This window comes from Oncorhynchus kisutch, linkage group LG6, assembly GCF_002021735.2.
Source record: "Oncorhynchus kisutch isolate 150728-3 linkage group LG6, Okis_V2, whole genome shotgun sequence".
NCBI lineage: Eukaryota > Metazoa > Chordata > Actinopteri > Salmoniformes > Salmonidae > Oncorhynchus > Oncorhynchus kisutch.
This window is the reverse complement of record NC_034179.2, coordinates 37,527,622-37,548,402: the sequence shown is the minus strand read 5'-3', so window position 1 is coordinate 37,548,402 and position 20,781 is coordinate 37,527,622. Positions and strand designations below refer to the sequence as shown.

General features: G+C 43.0%; 1 protein-coding gene across 2 annotated transcripts; it reads right to left on the bottom strand.

Annotated features, from left to right (window-relative positions):
• Positions 1–28: 28 nt before the first annotated feature.
• LOC109892787 (matrix metalloproteinase-28) lies at positions 29–18,855 on the bottom strand. 2 transcript variants are annotated; one of them, XM_020485565.2, is made up of 8 exons: positions 18,496–18,855; positions 14,465–14,541; positions 12,061–12,263; positions 3,987–4,181; positions 3,276–3,521; positions 1,577–1,726; positions 1,064–1,231; positions 29–829 (listed from the first exon to the last, which is right to left on the bottom strand). In XM_020485565.2, exons 1-8 carry the CDS (start codon positions 18,661–18,663, stop codon positions 432–434), a joined length of 1,605 nt encoding a protein of 534 aa, XP_020341154.1. In that variant the 5' UTR covers positions 18,664–18,855; the 3' UTR covers positions 29–431. The 2 variants fall into 2 exon arrangements, with proteins under 2 accessions (XP_020341154.1, XP_020341153.1); XM_020485564.2 differs by having other exon boundaries at positions 3,960–4,181; positions 18,496–18,852.
• Between the last annotated feature and the right edge of the window lie 1,926 nt (positions 18,856–20,781).

Below are 20,781 nucleotides of genomic sequence, written 5' to 3'. Positions count from 1 at the left end.
CACATCAAGGAATTGCCACAAATGCAAAAACAGTGCCACATGTGGTATTTTATGAAATAATTATACAAAAGGTCTTTATGAATGCAATAGTCTACTAAAGTGTCCAGAGACTTCATCTCCAACAACTTGTCTGAGAGAAAACATACAAACATAATTTATTTGTGCAACAATGACACATGCCACATATAACTCACAGATTGGCTATGCCATACAGACTTAATACTTAATGGGTCTTAATACTGTCTAAAACAAAACAAACAAATTACAAACAAAAGCATTGGTTCACTGGATGAAGTAGGATTAGGAATACGTATTTAATAATAATGTATGAACATAAAAAATATGAGCTCTGTCATTGCTTAGTCTGAGTATATCCATTGCACATTACCTTCGCCAACCACTTTAATCAGTTAGTTAGCACCCTCTTGTGGTCACAGTATATTATTGCCTCTGTGGTGAGTGCCCAAACAGCCTGCCCACTCCAGCTCTGTGTCCCACATCCCCTCTCCAGTCACCTGCACTTTCTCTGGATCAAATCTCCAGTAGTGCCGCTCCTTGAAGAAGTACACTTGTCCATCAGGGTGGCTGACGGCTCCGTTGGTCCCCCGGGGGACACCCCTCCAGTCATCCAAACTGCGGGGGTAGTATGGCTCGGGCCTCAGGGTCCCCAGGTTGAGCACAAAGTAGAGCTGGCCCTTGAACACCACCAGGTGTCCCAGGCGAGGGTAGTAGAAGGCCTGGTCAGGGTGTCCAGGGAGGCCCAGCTCACTGCTCCTCAGGGGGAAGCCCGGGTCCACACCACTGCTGGAGTAACGCCACACTCGCCTACCTGGGGGAAGAGATGCAAGGAGGAAGGTGCTGGTAGTGTGAGATGTGAAATTACAATGCAGCAACACATATATGAGGACACAAACTGAAAAAGCAGTCTGTGTGAAACATTTCTGCGATAATCTACCTGAACTATAACCCCGACTATGATACAGGACAGTTGTTACTATAACAAGAACAAATCATTTCAGGTACGTTTATTGCTGGGTAACTCGTGTCTTCATTTTCACACTACCTTTGAAAAAGTAGAACTTATTGTCCATCTGAGAGTAAGCAGCTGCCTCAATGGCGAGGGGTAGTCCTGGCCAGCGGTTCTGCAGAGGTAGAGGGGAGCTGGTCTTGCCTGCAGGAGACACAGTCCAGAACAGCCCCCCACGGAATACTAGGCTGGTACCATCTTGGTCTGCAAGGTAATATAAAATGAATTATTTTCAGGAATCAGAGTATATCACCATCTTCAGAAGTCAATGAAGAATTCTCAACCTACTGTTCATGTAATTTGCAAAGAGATTGATTACCCTGTGTCCCAAAACAATCATAGGCGAAAATCCACCAGATGGCGCTGTTTACTTGTCATATTTGTCTTGTTCGAAACCTCAAATCTTATCCAAAACTTGCTTCTAGCCTCAAATATTTGCTAGGTAAGTACAACTTCCAGTCTGGTGACAAAGAGCCATTCATTTCAATGGGGCCTATTTTTTTGTGCCTTTCTAGCATGATCAGATAGTTACCACCAATCAAGGCCTACCCATGGTGAGAGCATCAAAGAATCCCCTGCAGTATGGAGGTGGGGTGGAATCAGGCTTCCAAGTACCACCTTCAGACAGCTCCCAGTCCCGTAGAGCAGAGCTGAACACCTGACCAGGCAACTGGATTACCTGACCGCTCTCTGGCTTCCCTATGGAGAACATTCAATGACAAAAAGAACAGTAGCTTCAGTAATATACAACCTTTCTGACTATAGGTAATATACATGCATATTCTTCTATGTTACTACAATAGACCAGGTGCATCTGCAAAAAGCTTGGCTGATTGATGTATTTCTGACTGCACATTTACAAGTGGAGTACCATTAAAGCTTTCTGCTATGGACAAGTATCCACTGGGCACAGATGTCAGTTCATGATTTACATTGGTTGTGTTGTCAACTAATGTGAATTCAACGTGAAATCAACATAAAATGTCACCATGTCATTGGATTTAGGTTAAAAGCTGGGTAAAAAAATGACCAAATTCCCTTATGTTGATGACTTTCTTTTCAAATCAAATAATTTCCCCACGTTGATTCACCGTCATCACATTACATTTTTGGGTTGAAATGACGTAGAAACAATGTTGATTAAACCAGTTTTTGCCTAGTGGGTGCAGATAAGACCTATATGCCTGTTTCACAGCAAGTTTGAGAGGTTACATACACAAAAGACACTAATTGTCAGATTTGGCACGCCATAACATTGCAGAATGGAAAACCCAATGCATCACAGATGAGTGCTGAGATACTGACAGCTGAGCTGCCTTTCAATTTACTGTATTCCAATGCCAAAAGAAGTAAAGAGAGCCAAATGATTTTACAATGCCACTGACTCGCAGACACGTCTCCTGTGATTTGTCTCCAGATGTTGCCCACCCGTTCTGTTTGGAAAACGTTGAGCAAACATTTGTGTAAAGGTCTGATAAAATCGGCATCCCTAAGGAGAGCAAGACAAAACATGGAGAGATAGTTTGTCTGGCTTCTCCCTGTTATACTGTCTAAATGGAAACGTTGATGTGCAAGGAAGTTGCTTGTTTACTTTGGTGTGACCTTGAGAGGATGGGAAAAAACAGTGATCAACACTGTCTCCAGCTGCCGGAAGTCTGGCTCTGGGATATAGTGATCTTTGGACATCCCTCTGGGTACAGCATTAGAGCGGTTGGATGGAAAAATTTACATTTAAACAGTAGCCTATGCTACCGTGTGTGATTCCCTGTAATGAATGCACCAGCTTAAGATACACATTTAATATGAAAAGATTCCCTCCTTTAGCTTTCTCAGTTGATGCTTCATATATCACAGGGTGGTCGGGACTGTCGGACACTATGATGTCATGGTGAATGAGAGCACAGCAGATGGTGATGGGTTAAAGAAACGGATGCTGATCCAATCTCTAGTCAGATCTGTGGACTAAGTTCAGCGTGAGGTCTCAATGTCATTATATCATCATCTCGTCACCCTCGTGTAACCTTGTTCCCTCCTCTACCTGACCACTGACTATTACCTCCATATGTTCTCGCTCCTCTTCCTCAAGTTCTTCTTCCACTTCAGTGTAACTTTGCTTTGGACTAGGGCCATTTTCTTTGTATAGCAGTAGTTGTCATGTAAAGTGACTGGTTAAAAATAATGTTCAAATTCAAATTGAATTTCAAATAACTTTAATGTTCCTCTCTCAGAGTGGAGTAGGCCTACACACCATAGAGCTGCTGTACAGCAGTGATGTCATCCCAGCTCAGCACCGTGGCTTTCCCCAGCTTCTTGTAGTAGGGGGACATGAGAGCGTGGCGCACAGGAGAGTGCTCCAAGCCCAGCGTGTGGCCCACCTCGTGGGCAATGACCATGAACAGGTTGTGGCCCTTGTAGCCGTTCAGTGTCCAGCGCTCTGCCATGTCAAAGTGGGCCTCCCCTCGGCATGGGAAGAAGGCATGTGCTAGGGCGCCTCCTGGGGGTAAAAACAAAAACATACAGAGGGTTCAGGGGTGGAAGAGAAGCTTCCCAAAACAACCCCTTGCCATACCCCTTCAAACTGTGCTCTGAAGGAGCCAGGCAGGTATAAGAAATATGGTAGAAGCTTCTCGACTCTCATTTTCAGGCTAGGTGGAACCATCAACATGTTTCTTATGATTATCTGGTCCGTTAAAATCTGGAAACACTAAAGCGGTAGATGCTAGTGGCTGTTCTCAGACCAGGCAAGAGGGATCTGTAAGCATGTGAACATTGTGACAGCTGAGGTGAGATCTTTCACAGCTGAACCCAATTGATCTTTGGAAATTGCCCTGTTTGAAAATGCATTCTCCCTTCCTTTAGGTAAACTATGAACTGACAGGAATCAGTCAAAATGTCAAACCACTACTAAAAGTGATACTGCTCTGCTCCCCACCTGGACCATCAAAGGCGTTGCCCATACCGTCGTTGTGGTCCCCCTCGTAGAAGGCCAGCCGGATGTCAGCTGACCCCTGGGTGACCTCTCTGAAGGCCAGGGCCGAAACGTTACTCCACAGCTGGAAAGCGGTGCGTACGGCTAGGGCCACCTGACCCCGAGGGAGGTGGCCAGGCCAGTTCACCACCTGGTAGGTCAGGTGACGCTTGTGCCACCTCTCACCTGCAGGGAGATGAGATAGTGGACTGATGAATATAGAGGAGCAAGGGGGACTCATGACCAAGAAGTGAGATATTATATGAACGTTGAAAAAGAGTAGTTATGGTAAATGAGTCACTAGCACCCACTTTTGGGAGCACTGTTGTGCTGGGTAAGATTCAGATTGTCATTCATGCAGCTGGGAGAGAGGAGTATAAGGGGGAGGGAGAAGGAGAAAGAGAGAGATAGAAAGAGGGAGAGGAAAAGAGAAGAGAGAGAGGGACGTTTGCAAATCACAGTAATGGGGATGTGAGTGTTTCTTTTTGAACAAAAAGGGTGAATCCTTTGGCAAAGTGCAGAGAGAGTAATGTTTATTACATTACTTGTGGTTACAGCAGTGACACAACTTTTAAAAATGTTATCAGCTAATTCAGAAGAGCTCTTGCTGTGTAGGATTGGTAGGAGTGCTTGTCTAAGGCAATAAATCAATTATTTTAGTGTCAAAACAACTCAAAAATAACCTTGTCAATTGACTGCAGCAGATTATTCCTCAATAAGACACATTCACTAAGCAAGGCCACCTCACACGTGTCTGGATAAACGCTGGTTTTTAACAGAGGCACAGACCAGTGGGAAGAGATGGTCTTCTTCACCTGTATGAGCTTAGAGCCAAAGTGTGACGAACACATTTCAAGAGCATGTGTGAAATCGCATAGAGAAGAAAACGCTACAAGGTTGAACCTTTTTGCTAGCACTCCTTGAAAGAAAATGTATCGAGAACAACTCCACAGGACACAAAAAAAAACTCTCAGATCTCAATGTTTACAGTGTGTTCCAGCTTGCCTCATTGGTGAGACTAGATGAGCTAAGACTGTTCCAGCATGCCTCATTGGTGAGACTAGATGAGCTAAGACTGTTCCACCATGCCTCATTGGTGAGACTAGATGAGCTAAGACTGTTCCACCATGCCTCATTGGTGAGACTAGATGAGCTAAGACTGTTCCACCATGCCTCATTGGTGAGACTAGATGAGCTAAGACTGTTCTAGCATGCCTCGTTGGTGAGACTAGATGAGCTAAGACTGTTCCAGCATGCCTCATTGGTGAGACTAGATGAGCTAAGACTGTTCCACCATGCCTCATTGGTGAGACTAGATGAGCTAAGACTGTTCTAGCATGCCTCGTTGGTGAGACTAGATGAGCTAAGACTGTTCCAGCATGCCTCATTGGTGAGACTAGATGAGCTAAGACTGTTCCACCATGCCTCATTGGTGAGACTAGATGAGCTAAGACTGTTCTAGCATGCCTCGTTGGTGAGACTAGATGAGCTAAGACTGTTCCAGCATGCCTCATTGGTGAGACTAGATGAGCTAAGACTGTTCCACCATGCCTCATTGGTGAGACTAGATGAGCTAAGACTGTTCTAGCATGCCTCGTTGGTGAGACTAGATGAGCTAAGACTGTTCCAGCAAGCCTCATTGGTGAGACTAGATGAGCTAAGACTGTTCCAGCATGCCTCATTGGTGAGACGAGATGAGCTAAGACTGTTCCAGCAAGCCTCATTGGTGAGACTAGATGAGCTGTTGGTGCAATCGTTTGCGTCTCTCTGGTACTCGACCAACGAGCCAGTAAGAGCCAGCCCCTGCCTTGACTTCTGCTGGCTGCCTTCACTACTGTACTGTAGATGGACAGATACATATAACTATTCTCCTGTACCTCACTTACATTTGAAAGAATGCCATGTTCTTCCACTTAAAATTCTGTAAAGTTTCATTTGGGACTAAAACTGCCTCTTTGCAGAAACTGTCCTTCAATATCCTCTCCGTGTGTGTAACCCATATTGATAGGATTTCTCTGAAATAGGATTGCTCCAGAGGATCCTGAGCCGTCCTTCCATGGACTCTCCCCCAGCGTCTTTGCACAGGGAGCAGGTGGCAGCTGTCAGGTACAAACTTGCAGCTGGAAAAGTGGGCAGTACGACGCCTGCGTCTGCATTCTTATAGTATTATCCAATCACTTCAGGGGCTGTGTGGAATTACATACTTTTCTCCATCCAGACCACAAACATCAGCACCCGAATACCCCAAAACAGCTCCATTTACCACTGAGCATGTAGGCCTATCTATCACACAGTGGAGATGTGTTGGGCAGTCTCCATATGGCCCTCGGAACATTGAAAAGACTGTTGTATATCTTAATAATTTAGGCAGTGGTTCTCACAGACTAAAAGGGACTGGGGAGCTCCTTTAAGATGAAATAGGATGTGTGTGCTTCCCACACACAAGTAGAGATTGGAGAATTCCCTGAAGATATTTCAATGGCAGTGTGTGTAGATAGCCTACATACAGATGTAGGACATAATTTTTTTTACCCTGTTGCAGAACATTCCTGCAATGCAGGAAATCTCAAACTTGTAGTGTATTTGAGGTTTAAAAAGGCTTCTAAAGTTTATAAAATGAACTTGAACTTTCAGACTTGTAAATTAATCAAACCCTACAAAAATGTCCATATATTATATCCACATAATAATTCACATGTCCTGTCGCTGCTGGATTATTTTCCTGCTGTAGCAAACTGGCTCAAATTATGATCCTACATCTGTACTATGCTGGCTCTGATTTACAGCAGTGGAGCCTCCTCAGAGGAGGAAGGGGAGGACCATCAGTGAATTTCACAAAAATAAAATAGTGAAACATTGAAAAAGCTATCCATTTTAGATAGCTAGCTTTTTCAAGCAGACATTTGCTTCCTGCAACACAAACTCAAAAAAATTCTGGGACACTGTAAAGTCCATGGAGAATAAGAAGACCTTCTCCCAGCTGCCCACTGCACTGACGATAGGAAGCACTGTCACCACCGATAAATCCACTATAATTGAGAATTTCAATAAGCATTTTTCTACGGCTGGCCATGCTTCAACAGCACTGCACCCCCCACAGCAACTCGCCCAAACCTTCCCCATTTCTCCTTCTCCCAAATCCAGTCAGCTGATGTTCTGAAAGAGCTGCAAAATCTGGACCCCTACAAATCAGCCGGGCTAGACCATCTGGATCCTTTCTTTCTAAAATGATCTGCCCGAAATTTTTGCCACCCCTATTACTAGCCTGTTCAAACTCTCTTTCGTGTCATCTGAGATTCCCAAAGATTGGAAAGCAGCTGCGGTCATCCCCCTCTTCAAAGGGGGGGACACTCTTGACCCAAACTGCTACAGACCTATATCTATCCTACCCTGCCTTTCTAAGGTCTTCGAAAGCCAAGTCAACAAGTCAATTACCGACCATTTCGAATCCCACCGCACAGACGCTATGCAGTCTGGTTTCAGAGCTGGTCATGGGTGCACCCCAGCCACGCTCAAGGTCCTAAATGATATCTTAACCGCCATTGATAAGAAACAATACTGTGCAGCCGTATTCATTGACCTGGCCAAGGCTTTAGACTCTGTCAATCACCATATCCTCATCGGCAGACTCGACAGCCTTGGTTTCTCAAATGATTGCCTCGCCTGGTTCACCAACTACTTCTCTGTTAGAGTTCAGTGTGTCAAATCGGAGGGTCTGTTGTCCGGGCCTCTGGCAGTCTCTATGGGGGTGCCACAGGGTTCAATTCTTGGACCGACTCTCTTCTCTGTATACATCAATGATGTCGCTCTTGCTGCTGGTGAGTCTCTGATCCACCTCTACGCAGACGACACCATTCTGTTTACTTCTGGCCCTTCTTTGGACACTGTGTTAACAACCGTCCAGGTGAGCTTCGATGCCATACAACTCTCCTTCTGTGGCCTTTAATTGCTCTTAAATACAAGTAAAACTAAATGCATGCTCTTCAACCAATCGCTGCCTGCACCTGCCTGCCTGTCCAACATCACTACTCTGGACGGCTCTGACTTAGAATATGTGGACAACTACAAATACCTAGGTGTCTGGTTAGACTGTAAACTCTCCTTCCAGACTCACATCAAACATATCCAATCCAAAGTTAAATCTAGAATTGACTTCCTATTTCGCAACAAAGCATCCTTCACTCATGCTGCCAAACATACCCGTGTAAAACTGACCATCCTACCAATCCTCGACTTCGGCGATGTCATTTACAAAATAGCCTCCAATACCCTACTCAATAAATTGGATGCAGTCTATCACAGTGCCATTTGTTTTGTCACCAAAGCCCCATATACTTGTCACATTCTGACCTTAGTTCCTTTGTTTTGTCTTTTGTTTTAGTATGGTCAGGGCGTGAGTTGGGTGGGTTGTCTATCTTAGTTTGTCTATGATTTTCTATTTCTGTGTTTGGCCTGGTATGGTTCTCAATCAGAGGCAGCTGTCAATCGTTGTCCCTGATTGAGAACCATATTTAGTTAGCCTGTTTTCCATTGTGTTTTGTGGTTGGTTATTTTCTGTATAGTGTTGTACCTTACAGGACTGTTCGTTGGTTGTTTATTGTTTTGTTTTCAGTGCTCATTAAAATATTTAAAATATGGACACTTACCACGCTGCACCTTGGTCCTCCTCTCCTTCCCCAGACGTTACAATACTACCCACCACTGCGACCTGTATGCTCTCGTTGACTGGCCCTCGCTTCATACTCGTCGCCAAACCCACTGGCTCCAGGTCATCTACAAGACCCTGCTAGGTAAAGTCCCCCCTTATCTCAGCTTGCTGGTCACCATAGCAGCACCCACCTGTAGAACGCGCTCCAGCAGGTATATCTCTCTGGTCACCCCCAAAACCAATTCTTCCTTTGGCCGCCTCTCCTTCCAGTTCTCTGCTGCTAATGACTGGAACGAAGTTCAAAAATCTCTAAAACTGGAAACGCTTATCTCCCTCACTAGCTTTAAGCACCAGCTGTCAGAGCAGCTCACAGATTACTGCACCTGTACATAGCCCATCTAAGATTTAGCTCAAACAACTACCGCTTTCCCTACTTTATTTATTTATTTAGCTCCTTTGCACCCCATTATTTCTATCACTACTTTGCACATTCTTCCACTGCAAATCTACCATTCTAGTGTTTTACTTGCTATATTGTATTTACTTCGCCACCATGGACTTTTTTTACTTTACCTCCCTTATCTCACCTCACTTGCTCACATTGTATATAGACTTTCTACTGTATTATTGACTGCATGTTTGTTTTACTCCATGTGTAACTCTGTTGTTGTATGTGTCGAACTGCTTTGCTTTATCTTGGCCAGGTCGCAATTGTAAATGACAACTTGCCTACCTGGTTAAATAAAGGTTAAATAAAAGATAAAACTATGCTAAATATATTCACGTCACCAAATAATTGAATAAAACACTGTTTTGCCATGAAGGTCAACAGTAGCCTTAACAACACTCTGTAGGGTAGCACCATGGCATGGCTGGAGGACAGCTAGCTTCTGTCCTCCTCTCTGTACATTGACTTCGATAAAAAACCTAGGAGGCTCATGGTTCTCACCCCCTTCCATAGATTTACACAGAAATTATGACCAATTTCAGAGGACGTCCTCCAACCTATCAGAGCTCTTGCAGCATGAACTGACATGTTGTCCACCCAATCAAAGGATCAGAGAATTTTCTAGCTTCCGAGTGGCGCAGCGGTCTAAGGCTCTGCATCTTACTGTTAGAGGCGCCACTACAGACCCTGGTTAGATTCCAGACTGTATCACGTCCGGCCATGATTGGGAGTCCAATAGGGCGGCACACAATTGGCCCACGCTGTCCGGGTTAGGGTTTGGTCAGGGTAGGCTGTCATTGTAAATAAGAATTTGTTCTTAACTGACTTTCCTTGTTAAATAAAAAAATAAAAAACATTAAAAGCATAAGCTACATCTAGCTAGCACTGCAGTGCATAAAATGTGGTGAGTAGTTTACTCAAAGAGAGAGAAAGACAATAGAACAGTTTTGAACAAATTCATTTCTTCCAAAATTAAGGAGAAGCAAGAGAGAGAGAGAGAGAGAGAGAGAGAATGAGAGAAAGAGAGAGCTAGCTATATTTTGTAGTATATACTTTTTAAACTTTCACTTACTTAGCTTGCATCGAATGCAGCTACAGTAGCTAGTTTACCCTACTCAAACACCTGGTTCAAACAGAGAGAGATGCTATGTTAGCTAGCTGGCTATGGCTATCCAACACTGGAACTATTCCAAGTCAAGGTAAGCTTTAGGTTTTATAAATGTATTGCCACCAGGGCCTGCTGGTGTAACTGCTAAACTGCTTGCTGTTGACTGTACACTGTACTGCATGATTGTAGCGGGTTTACTAATGCATTAGTTCTAGTAGCTATGTTGACTATGATGTGACAATGATGTACAGTAGGCTGTGTGTGGTTAGCGATATGAAGGTTTGGCTTAAAGGTTTTTTCCACCTGTTCACAGACAGCTGATGTGTTGTGCACTGAAGTCCACAAGGGAAAAGGAGAGAGGAGAGCGTGTAGATAGATACCAGAAGGAATAATATATACAAGGAGCCGTTGTATGTGGCTGGTATGAAAGTGAACTGTGTTTGTATGCGTGTATTCATTGTGCCAATTCTGTTGAAAAACATTTCTTAAACGGAAGAAAACGGAACGAAATGGGGATAAACATATGTACATTTTTCCAATAGAAACTCTTGTTTGCAACTGTTGGACTAATGATTACATCATCTAGATGCTGTCAAGATGTGTGCAAGGCGTTATTAAATGTGTCACTGTCTGTCACCTTGATTACTCAAAATTCTCTCAACCTGTGCACCTACGTTGTAAACTTTCATTCAACTTCATGATGGGTACAGGGAGAATTGTAGCATCATGTAGTAGCCTAAACCTATGGATGTTACATTGAGCTGGGTGAATGGAATATGAATGACAGTCATCCAATATGCTGTAATAGAAATAAGGCCATGTTCATAAGAAAAAAAACGGCATGACCCCCCCCCCACTGATTTACAGTTTGTAGTGAACTCCCTAACAGAGATCAACCACAGAAAGCACATGGCCATGGATGTTGACTGCCACTACGGAGTCCTTCAGTGGAGCTCTCAAAGCCCATTTTGGGACTGATTCAAGGAAAATCAGCCTGGGATTTGAGACTTCCTGCCTAACAGTTGATAACCCCCTAAAAATGAATTTGGTCATTGAGGAAACCAACAGGGTAGCTTGCCATTGGGAGTCATTGAGCAAACAACAATGTTATGACCTCAATAAATGGTAATAGTTGATTAGATGATCATTTAATTAAGGATGCAGTATCGAGTCACGGTACAGCTGATGAGATTAGTTAGCCTGACAACATGTTTGACCTCTCCATTCTAGACAATAAAGTCACATTGGCATTGCTATAGCAGTCTATTCTTTAAATATATATAATACCTGTACATAGCCCGCCTATAATTTAGCCCAAACAACTACCTTTCCCTACTGTATTTAATTTATTTATTTATTTTGCTCCTTTGCACCCCATTATTTTTATTTCAACTTTGCACATTCTTCCATTGCAAATCTACCATTCCAGTGTTTTACTTGCTATATTGTATTTACTTTGCCACCATGGCCTTTTTTTGCCTTTACCTCCCTTATCTCACCTCATTTGCTCACATCGTATATTGACTTGTTTATACTGTATTATTGACTGTATGTTTGTTTTACTCCATGTGTAACTCTGTGTCGTTGTATGTGTCGAACTGCTTTGCTTTATCTTGGCCAGGTCGCAATTGTAAATGAGAACTTGTTCTCAACTTGCCTACCTGGTTAAATAAAGGTGAAATAAATAAATAAAAATATGACCTGTATAATCAAGTCCATCTGTATGGGCCAACTACATTTCAATCAATCATTTGATCTTCAAGGAAGGAATAAAAAAGGAGTAATATCTAGGAGGTTGGTTTGAAGTTGGCCAGAAGTGAGCCCAAATCAGCTAAAGGAGGTCCATGGATTGGCCACTAACCTAGCTGGCTATGGCGCTTCCTGCGTAGACGCTGTCCACTGTTAGGTTTGGTCAGACCTCCATGGAAGATGCCGTTGACCTTCTGTGCCCAGGCCTGCTGGCCCCTGTCATCCCTCACCCCACACCTGGGCTCTGCCATCTGGTGCCGTGTGTCACTGTCCAGACGCCCAGTGACTGGCAGGTGGGTGAGCCACTGGAACTCCCTGAGAGGCAGACAGAGGAGAGATGGATGAATGATAAAAGAAGAGTGAACGGCAAACAAAGATCGGAGAGCACATCCAGAGAGCACATCCAGACAGCACATCCAGACAGCACATCCAGAGAGCACATCCAGACAGCACATCCAGAGAGCACATCCAGAGAGCACATCCAGAGAGCACATCCAGACAGCACATCCAGACAGCACATCCAGAGAGCACATCCAGACAGCACATCCAGAGAGCACACCCAGACAGCACATCCAGACAGCACATCCAGAGAGCACATCCAGACAGCACATCCAGAGAGCACATCCAGAGAGCACATCCAGAGAGCACATCCAGACAGCACATCCAGAGAGCACATCCAGAGAGCACATCCAGAGAGCACATCCAGACAGCACATCCAGAGAGCAAGTAGAATCAAAAAGTTGCAAACCCGGAAGAAGTTATGTAATCAATACAGCACTTTAACAGTAATCCACATGTGATGATGGTAGTGTGTGTTCTTTACAACTGAAATCAAACCTTCAAATCACATTTTATTAGTCACATACACATATTGAGCATTGCGGGTGTAGCGAAATGGTTGTGTTCCTAGCTCTAAAAGGAAATGGTTGTGTTCCTAGCTCTAAAAGGAAATGGTTGTGTTCCTAGCTCTAAAAGGAAATGGTTGTGTTCCTAGCTCTAAAAGGAAATGGTTGTGTTCCTAGCTCTAAAAGGAAATGGTTGTGTTCCTAGCTCTAAAAGGAAATGGTTGTGTTCCTAGCTCTAAAAGGAAATGGTTGTGTTCCTAGCTCTAAAAGGAAATGGTTGTGTTCCTAGCTCTAAACGGAAATGGTTGTGTTCCTAGCTCTAAAAGGACAGTAATATCTAACAATACACACAAATCTAAAAAGTAAAATAAGGAAATGAAGAAATATAGACTATGTATTGTGAGGGTTCAGTGACCAGCCGGAGGAAGACAACATGACAGCACCCTCCTCAGGGGATAGGTACTCAGTGTAAAGCCAATTAGTACAGTACACACCTGAGCCCACTGATTAGCTTGGTGTCTCCCTCTATATAGGTGTGCCAGGAGATGAGCTCGAGGTGGATTAGGAGCAGACACGGGGACTGGTGAGGATGTTGGACTTGTCTATCTCAGAGAAAGGGGCGTCATCTGATGCACCTTGGCTCTACGTTAAACAAGGCAGACTATAGATAGAGGGAAGCATGTGTAGACAATAGTCTAAAGAGAAGGGAGCCGTTTCTTGTTTTGTGTTCCCCTTTTGGCCACGGCCTTTTGGTCAGCTGCTTAGTTTAGGTTTATTTTTTACGCTGTTTCAGAGTTGGACGCTACCTTGTACTGGAATTATTTTGTCGGGTGAAATAACCCGTTGAGTGACAATACAAAAGAAGAGGAACCACAACCACTGCCTCCGGTCTGTTCAATTCATGCCTCCCGCCTGTGTTAAGGTGTTTCGGTCTTGCTGATCCGTCACACTATATATATGTGTGTGTGTGTGTGTGTGTGTGGGTGTATATGAGGAATACGTACAATAGTATATGTACAGCAATAGTTAAATACGATGGCCTTGACTAGAATACAACATATACATATGAAGTGGGTAAAACAGTATGTAAACATTCCACTGTTCCATTGAAGGTTCTAAACCTGCTGAGCATGGGGGTAATGCATTGTCTAGCTCTTCATTAGTGTCAAATGCGTGTAGTTTAAATATCGTCATAAATAATCGCTGTCATATCACCTGGATAAATACCAGGCTCTGGTGGCAGACTTTTACTTCCATTAGGGAAACCGAGCTTTTGCTTTGTGATAGAAAATAAACATGCAATACATTTCGATAAATCTTTGAGTTAGGCTTTTCTTCTCCAAATATTCAGTAACTCACAGTGCAACTGTGAAAACAGCCGTGTGCTTGCTTTTTCACTCAAGCACAACTGGGGAATGGGACACACTTTTGGTAAAGCTGTCAACACAACCTCAAAGACATTTTTCTCAGAGAACAAAAAGTTATCAGATTTGACATTCTGAGAAATTCGTGAGTACACAAAATCAATGAAAAATGTACATGGCATATTCTGTAACAACTAATACATTGTAATCAATCATTGACCACACTCGATTAAAAATGTCCCTAATTTCCCATTATTACTGTAAAGTGCTCTTTCTGGTAGGTTAAAAGATGCCAGCCTTGTTGTACCTGAGAGCTGTGTTGACCTCAGTATCATTGTGTTGGTGACTCTCCTCCTCAAGGTATCCATACTTCTCCAGAAAAGTCTATATAGGAAAACAGAACATATAAATTCAGAATGTGTATCACACTCTCTCCTGGACCATAGACTATGTTCAAGGAAAGGGAACAAATCAATAGGGGAGATTGGGGTAAATTGAGCCAAAGGGTTAAGTTTAGCCACCCTTTTTCTAGGAAACTCAAATTCATCATTTGACCAAATATTTAAAAGGTTGTCATTTCAAGGAGCCTGTGAAGGAAGACTCCACATGGAAAAAGTGTTAAGGAAGTTAGGTCCATGATGCTTGTATCTTAACCAAAGTAGATCATTTTAAGATTGTTCTATACATTAGTTGGGGTCTATATGAGGTCCTAAAGCCAGCATGAAAGTGCATCCTTGTAGCTGTGTGGGCTAATATAGTCTAAATGTTTGCCTTGGGGTAAGTTGAGCCAATAGCCATGGGATAAGTTAAGCCAATAGGAAGTTTAGCAAATGTATGTGTTTTCTTCCCAGGCGTAATGGAAATCCTATGATATGAGGTAACAACAGGGCCTGGCCTATGTTAAAGGTGTGACAGAAGTACAAAGTGTTTGTTAAAACATGCTTAAAACGTGATTATGTTGAATTGTCTTTGGAAAATAAAGATAGACATGGTTTTAAAAAGGTAGTGGTAATATTTCATTCAGTATAGAAATGTGTGAAATGAATTTTTTTGGACAAGCTATGTTTTCAAAACTGTAATGAGTAGATTTTTGAGGATTTCCATGGATACACAACATCCTGAAATATATGTATGTTAAGATGGAGTGATGGTGAATGTAAAAACAGCTCAACTTTCCCCACTCTCCCCTACATAGTATTTTAGTCATTTGTAGACTCCAACACTTGAATTATTTAGAATACCATGGTCAAGACAGCCTGAAGGGGAGAGAGGGAAGCATTGGGCTGGTATAAAAAAAAATGAAACATCAAGCACTGAGTGAATGCAGTGGAGGACTCAAATTAGGGTTAAGTGGTCTTAGAATCATTATAGCAGATGCCAACACCAGAGATGCCATTGAGAAGTTTCACACCGCTGCCAGAAATGTTTGTGGTGGGGGAACAACCCATCATACTTTTCTATGATTGGATTGATTAGGCCCTGAGGGCCTCCAGCCAGTGCTGTTCCCATGAGCAGCTGGGAGCGAGCAGAGTGCATTGTGGGATGTGGCACTCAGGCCCACTTCTGCAGCTGGGTGATGATAAGCGGCACTCCCCTGGGCCTTCCGTGGCCCAGGGCCCTTAAATGGATGCCTAATGGAAACCAGCCAGCACAGCTGGATAGAGACTAGGGAGAGCGCCTCTGCATTAGAGTGGAACTCCACAGACCATTTTAATTGCAAAGAAAACCAGACGGGTTGAATTGACTGGGTAGTCTTGGGTTTTGAATGAGGCTCGATCTAAAGCATGCTAGATGATAGAGTTTCAACAGACAAATACAATGGACCATTGGTAGATCAGAGTGCCAGGGCGAAATCCTAACTTGAGATCAAGTGACGGGCATGGATCTAAAATTAAAATTCAGCCCGGCAAATGAGTCAGTTCTCTGTTGTTTACTATACTCTTCGTAATTTATGTGACCAAAAACTATAAAAGTGGAAAATGGGCTGTACTGTACTGGGAAAATTGAGGAATAAGGCTACAATTAGGCTAAACCACAAAGAGCTCACAATGTAGCCTACTTTGTTGATCAAAAGCTCAATTCCCAATAAATGAATGACAGTTGTGTGAAGTAAAGAACCATGAAACTGGGACCAACATTTTACGACGCAATGCAGACGTAAAGAATGAAAACGGAGCCATTCAATCTTGTCGTCTCTATGAGTAAGAGAACCAAAGGTTGACATTTTCCAAGCTTCCACAAATACAGACCCTTAGAAGTTTTGAAGCAGAAAAATAACTACTTGTTGGTATTACAAACCCTCAATTCACAGGCTTTGTTTCCAGTTAGACACTTCTTGTGCTTTAAACAAGATGAAGGCTTCTTCGGTGGAAGGATGCTCAGTGGAAGAAAACATTCCTCCAGCAGGAGAGGCCTACAATTCCTGTTGCCACTTGCCTCCTAGTTTACACCAACACAATGAGCCTTTCACTTGACCTTCACTATCTGGAAGGTGAACAACCATAGGTCAAATGGAACAGAAAGCTCATGACCCCTTCAACCTCAAATATAGTTCAGTGTTGTTTCAGACATCAGAGTTCTTTGTCAATGACTTATTTCAACAGAAGTGCATGACAATGACAGTGAAGTGTGCAATCATGGACAATAGAAACTCAAAACAAAAGAGGGGACAGGGGAATAAGTCAATTGGATTGTGTGGGAAGTATCACAGAACAAGAGAAGTGACCAGTATCACACATTTAACACTCCTAAATTAATCAAAACTCTACAATTCCAGAAGCATATCTGTAGATAAGTCCACAAGTAAACCTCATCTAAAGGAGTCTATGCCTGGCAACAGTTTGTTGATTTGAGTGTTCCTGTGTATACAACATGGTCTCTTGGAAACTTGTATTATTCTGTAGCTAAATCTGTGACACTCCATTTAGTATGATATTACATTACTTTAGGTTACATTATGAATGGAATAGAGATCGTACATTATCATACGCATTATAAGACTTAGAGTATCATATGTCTTATCTGGTCGTACAATAGCATACAAATTGGGTGATGTTCCTTAACATATGTCTTGTATTACGTATAGTATTCTATGTCTTTCTCTGAGAGCAGGTTGCTTGTTGCGCCATAACAACAAAGGGGAGAATTTACGTTGGTGGTTAGGTGAATTGTCTTAAGTTTCGAATAAGGGTTAGGTGAAGGGTTAGCTAAAATTCTACAGTTGACCTGATGCGACTCGAACATGCAACCTTTGGATTGCTAGATGGTCGCGGATTACGCCTACCCATCCTCCCCGACCAACCTCCCTACTTTCATTTCTGTCTATAGTAACTAGACCATTAGTAGGTATCATACTAATCATTCTGAGGTGCTCAGAAATACATAAAGTATGTTTCGTATGGCTCGGAGGCCAGGCTGGTGTACGACATGCATTTCTCTAAGGCAAAGGTACTCTCCCAGAACATCATCAAAGGATTTATATGCCCTATACCCATAAAGTAGTAGGTTGCCTGTTGTGTAAACATTATGCTGCCCCTGAACAAGGCAGTTAACCCACTGTTCCTAGGCTGTCATTGAAAATAAGAATTTGTTCTTAACTGACTTGCCTAGTTAAATAAAGGTAAAATAAATAAATAAATGTTAAACGGCACCACATCTAAAGACAGACCCATGTTGTGGTGAAACATAAGGGAACATATACATGTGTTTGTGCTAAGCAGGCTGCACAGTCATCCAAATGAGCCCTGGTCACAATACTAGTGGCCCTCCATTTTCTTATCCCATGTTACCCATGTCATGTGTTTGGGACTAAGGGTGTGTAGAGCCAGGGCAACAGGGTACAATGTTGGACTGGAGGGGAGGCCAGGGGAGGAATCCAAAGGGCAGATTTACCGAGAGTTAAGGTCAGGGAAGCCAGGCAAGCTGGGGTCAGGAACAACTTCGGTTTTGTGTGCAAAGTCATAATAGTCTGACTGGGTCAACTAACCCTGAGCTCTGCTACGTGGTAAAGCCTTGCTGAGAGTTATCCAAGCAGTGAGGGAATCAAAGTAACTGCCAGAGTTAAGATAACATGCCTCATACATAGCCTAGTTATCACATACAGTAATGTGCTTCCAATAAAAACAACTCTCAGTAATATAAATGATAGAATTTTGAATAAGAGTAAGACATGAGGAAGAAGTGGGGAAAGTATTGGGTGAAACTGTAATGACAGGAAAGTAAATGGCAGTATAATACCCGTTGCCTTCTTCAAACAATTGAGCATCATTTATTACACTCAAAAGTGAAAGCTAGTCCTTGCCATAATTCATGATTTCCCATGTAATTTGCATAACCTACCTCAGCACTAGTCTCAGGTGTTGACGGGAGATTTAGCAGCACAGGTGAGCCAACGGTAACGGTTGCCTTCAACGTGAGCAGCACACAAGAAAGTTGCAACACGAATGTCCTCAAAGTTTTCTCAGGTAAAATGTTCATCTTGCCGACAACGACAACGCAAGTCCTCATACTTGGCCACGTTAAATGACTGACATACGTGTTGACAAAATATCCTGAAAGATAAACTTGATATCGAGATGTCTACATTTCGCCGTCTGTATCTGGAGCCACCCTGCGAGGAGTCTGCTCAGAGACACCGCCTCCAAAATGTAATGATGTGCCTCGTTTCCAACAGAATTACAACTTCAGTCTTGGAACTAAATATGGAGGTTGGTAGCACCTGACCTTACAGCAGGAAATAAAGAAGTAATAACATGGTAATAATTAGTGTGCCTGCTGAATAGTACTATTCCTCATACTAAACTACATACTATAGCTGAAGCCAGTGCACGCACGCACACATTTTCTTGAAGAAATACCTTTCTACACTTTACTACTTCTAAAATAAGTTAATATTTCCCGATGTATTAAAGATAACAAAAACGGTGTTATTATTTGTTCAAAATGTGTTAATCAGTTGTTGTTATTTCTGGTTTTATTATTTTCATTCGTTACCATTGAAACGGATATTTATTTGTCTTTTTATGAAATCAATATATAATTATTTGCCCAGATGGATTGCTGCCGAATAAAACGTACATTTCAAATAGTTCACAATTTGATAATTGAAGACCAAGTCCCATAAACTGTGCATCAAGTATTTTTTCTCTGGACATTTAAAAAATTGCCATTTCAAATAGTTGGCACTGGCAGTACAAGTTTACAATCTCACTGGATTTTTGAAGACCATTCACTGTTCACAGAAAGTATATTTGATATCGACAAAGATTCTTATATTATCCATAATGTTTGAGCTGGTTGAATGGATATGACATGACAATTTCCCTGACCCACCACCAGCAAAACACATATGACGTAACTGCATGTGGTAACTAGTGATGACCATTTTGAAACGTCGTCAGGGATTTTTGGCGGGGAACATGGCGACTCCCAGTGAGCGTTCTGGGGATGACAAAGAGTAGACTTGGCTGATGACTGTGCCACATTTTGTGAGTTTAGAGAGGCAAGAGATAGCCAGACTACTAAATTGGGCGAAGGAACAGCATTTGGGTATTGTTGAAAGGCCATCGGTGCGTGTTCTGCTAACAATAGGGCGGATGAAGGTGTGGCATGAGCGTGATGAACAGATAGATGTGATTAATAGACAGTGAGGAAAAAGAAAAAGTGCAGAGGGAAGATGTGTGTTGAGGAAGATTTGGGCCAAGTACTACAAACCGCACAGTGCTGTCTCTGATGGCTTAGAAACCCGATGAGATTGAGGATGAATTACCTGCGGTGGCAGATGTGGTGAAGACCGAGCCTCGACCAGATGGTCATGCAAAGGATGATTCTGGCCCAGTGAGAGTGACATTTGGCTGACCAATATGTAGTCTCGGGCTGGGTAGAAAAGAAATTGGACACTGTTAAATTGGTGAAGGTGGCTCGAAGTGGACTTGATTTTCTGTGTTTCTTCTGCCCAGAGGGAGCGGGTGCTTAACATCACATGTCTCGGGACAAGACCTGCGATTTGTTTTGCTCTCCAGAGCAGTGCGCCTTTGAGCCTTTGAAAGGAGTGATTACTTTGGTGGCATTAAGTGTTGAAGTGGAGCAACTGAAATGGAAGATTCTCTGTCTGTGATGCTCACTGTTTGTTGCGATGCAGACCTGGTGGCGAGCTTGGTCCTTTTGAGTTTTGAAGCAGAGAGTCTTTACCTGGCAAAGTCATGTTAGGATATGTCAGTTATCCCGTGAGAGCTTTTGTGCCAAACCCACAAAGGTGTTTTAGATAAGAAGCTTATGGTTATGTTGCAGCAGTGTGTAGGAGGGAGATTCCCGAGATGTGAAAAGTGTGCAGGAGGGCATGGGACAAAGGAAGGTGTAGTATTGGTGGAAAAAACTGTGGGTGTCAATTGTGGGGGTGCCCATGTTGCTGGGGATCAGAAATGCCTGGTGCTGGAGAGATAGGTTGAGGTCAGAGTAGAACAGAAGGTGTCGTATGCTGAGGCAGTGAAGAGAGTAGAGGAAGATGGGTCAAAGGTGAGTAGTAGCCTAGCATTCTAGCGGTTAAAGAGCGTTTGGCCAGTAACCAAAATGTTGCTGGTTCGAATCCCTGAGCCGACTAGGTAAACAATCTGCCAATGTGCCCTT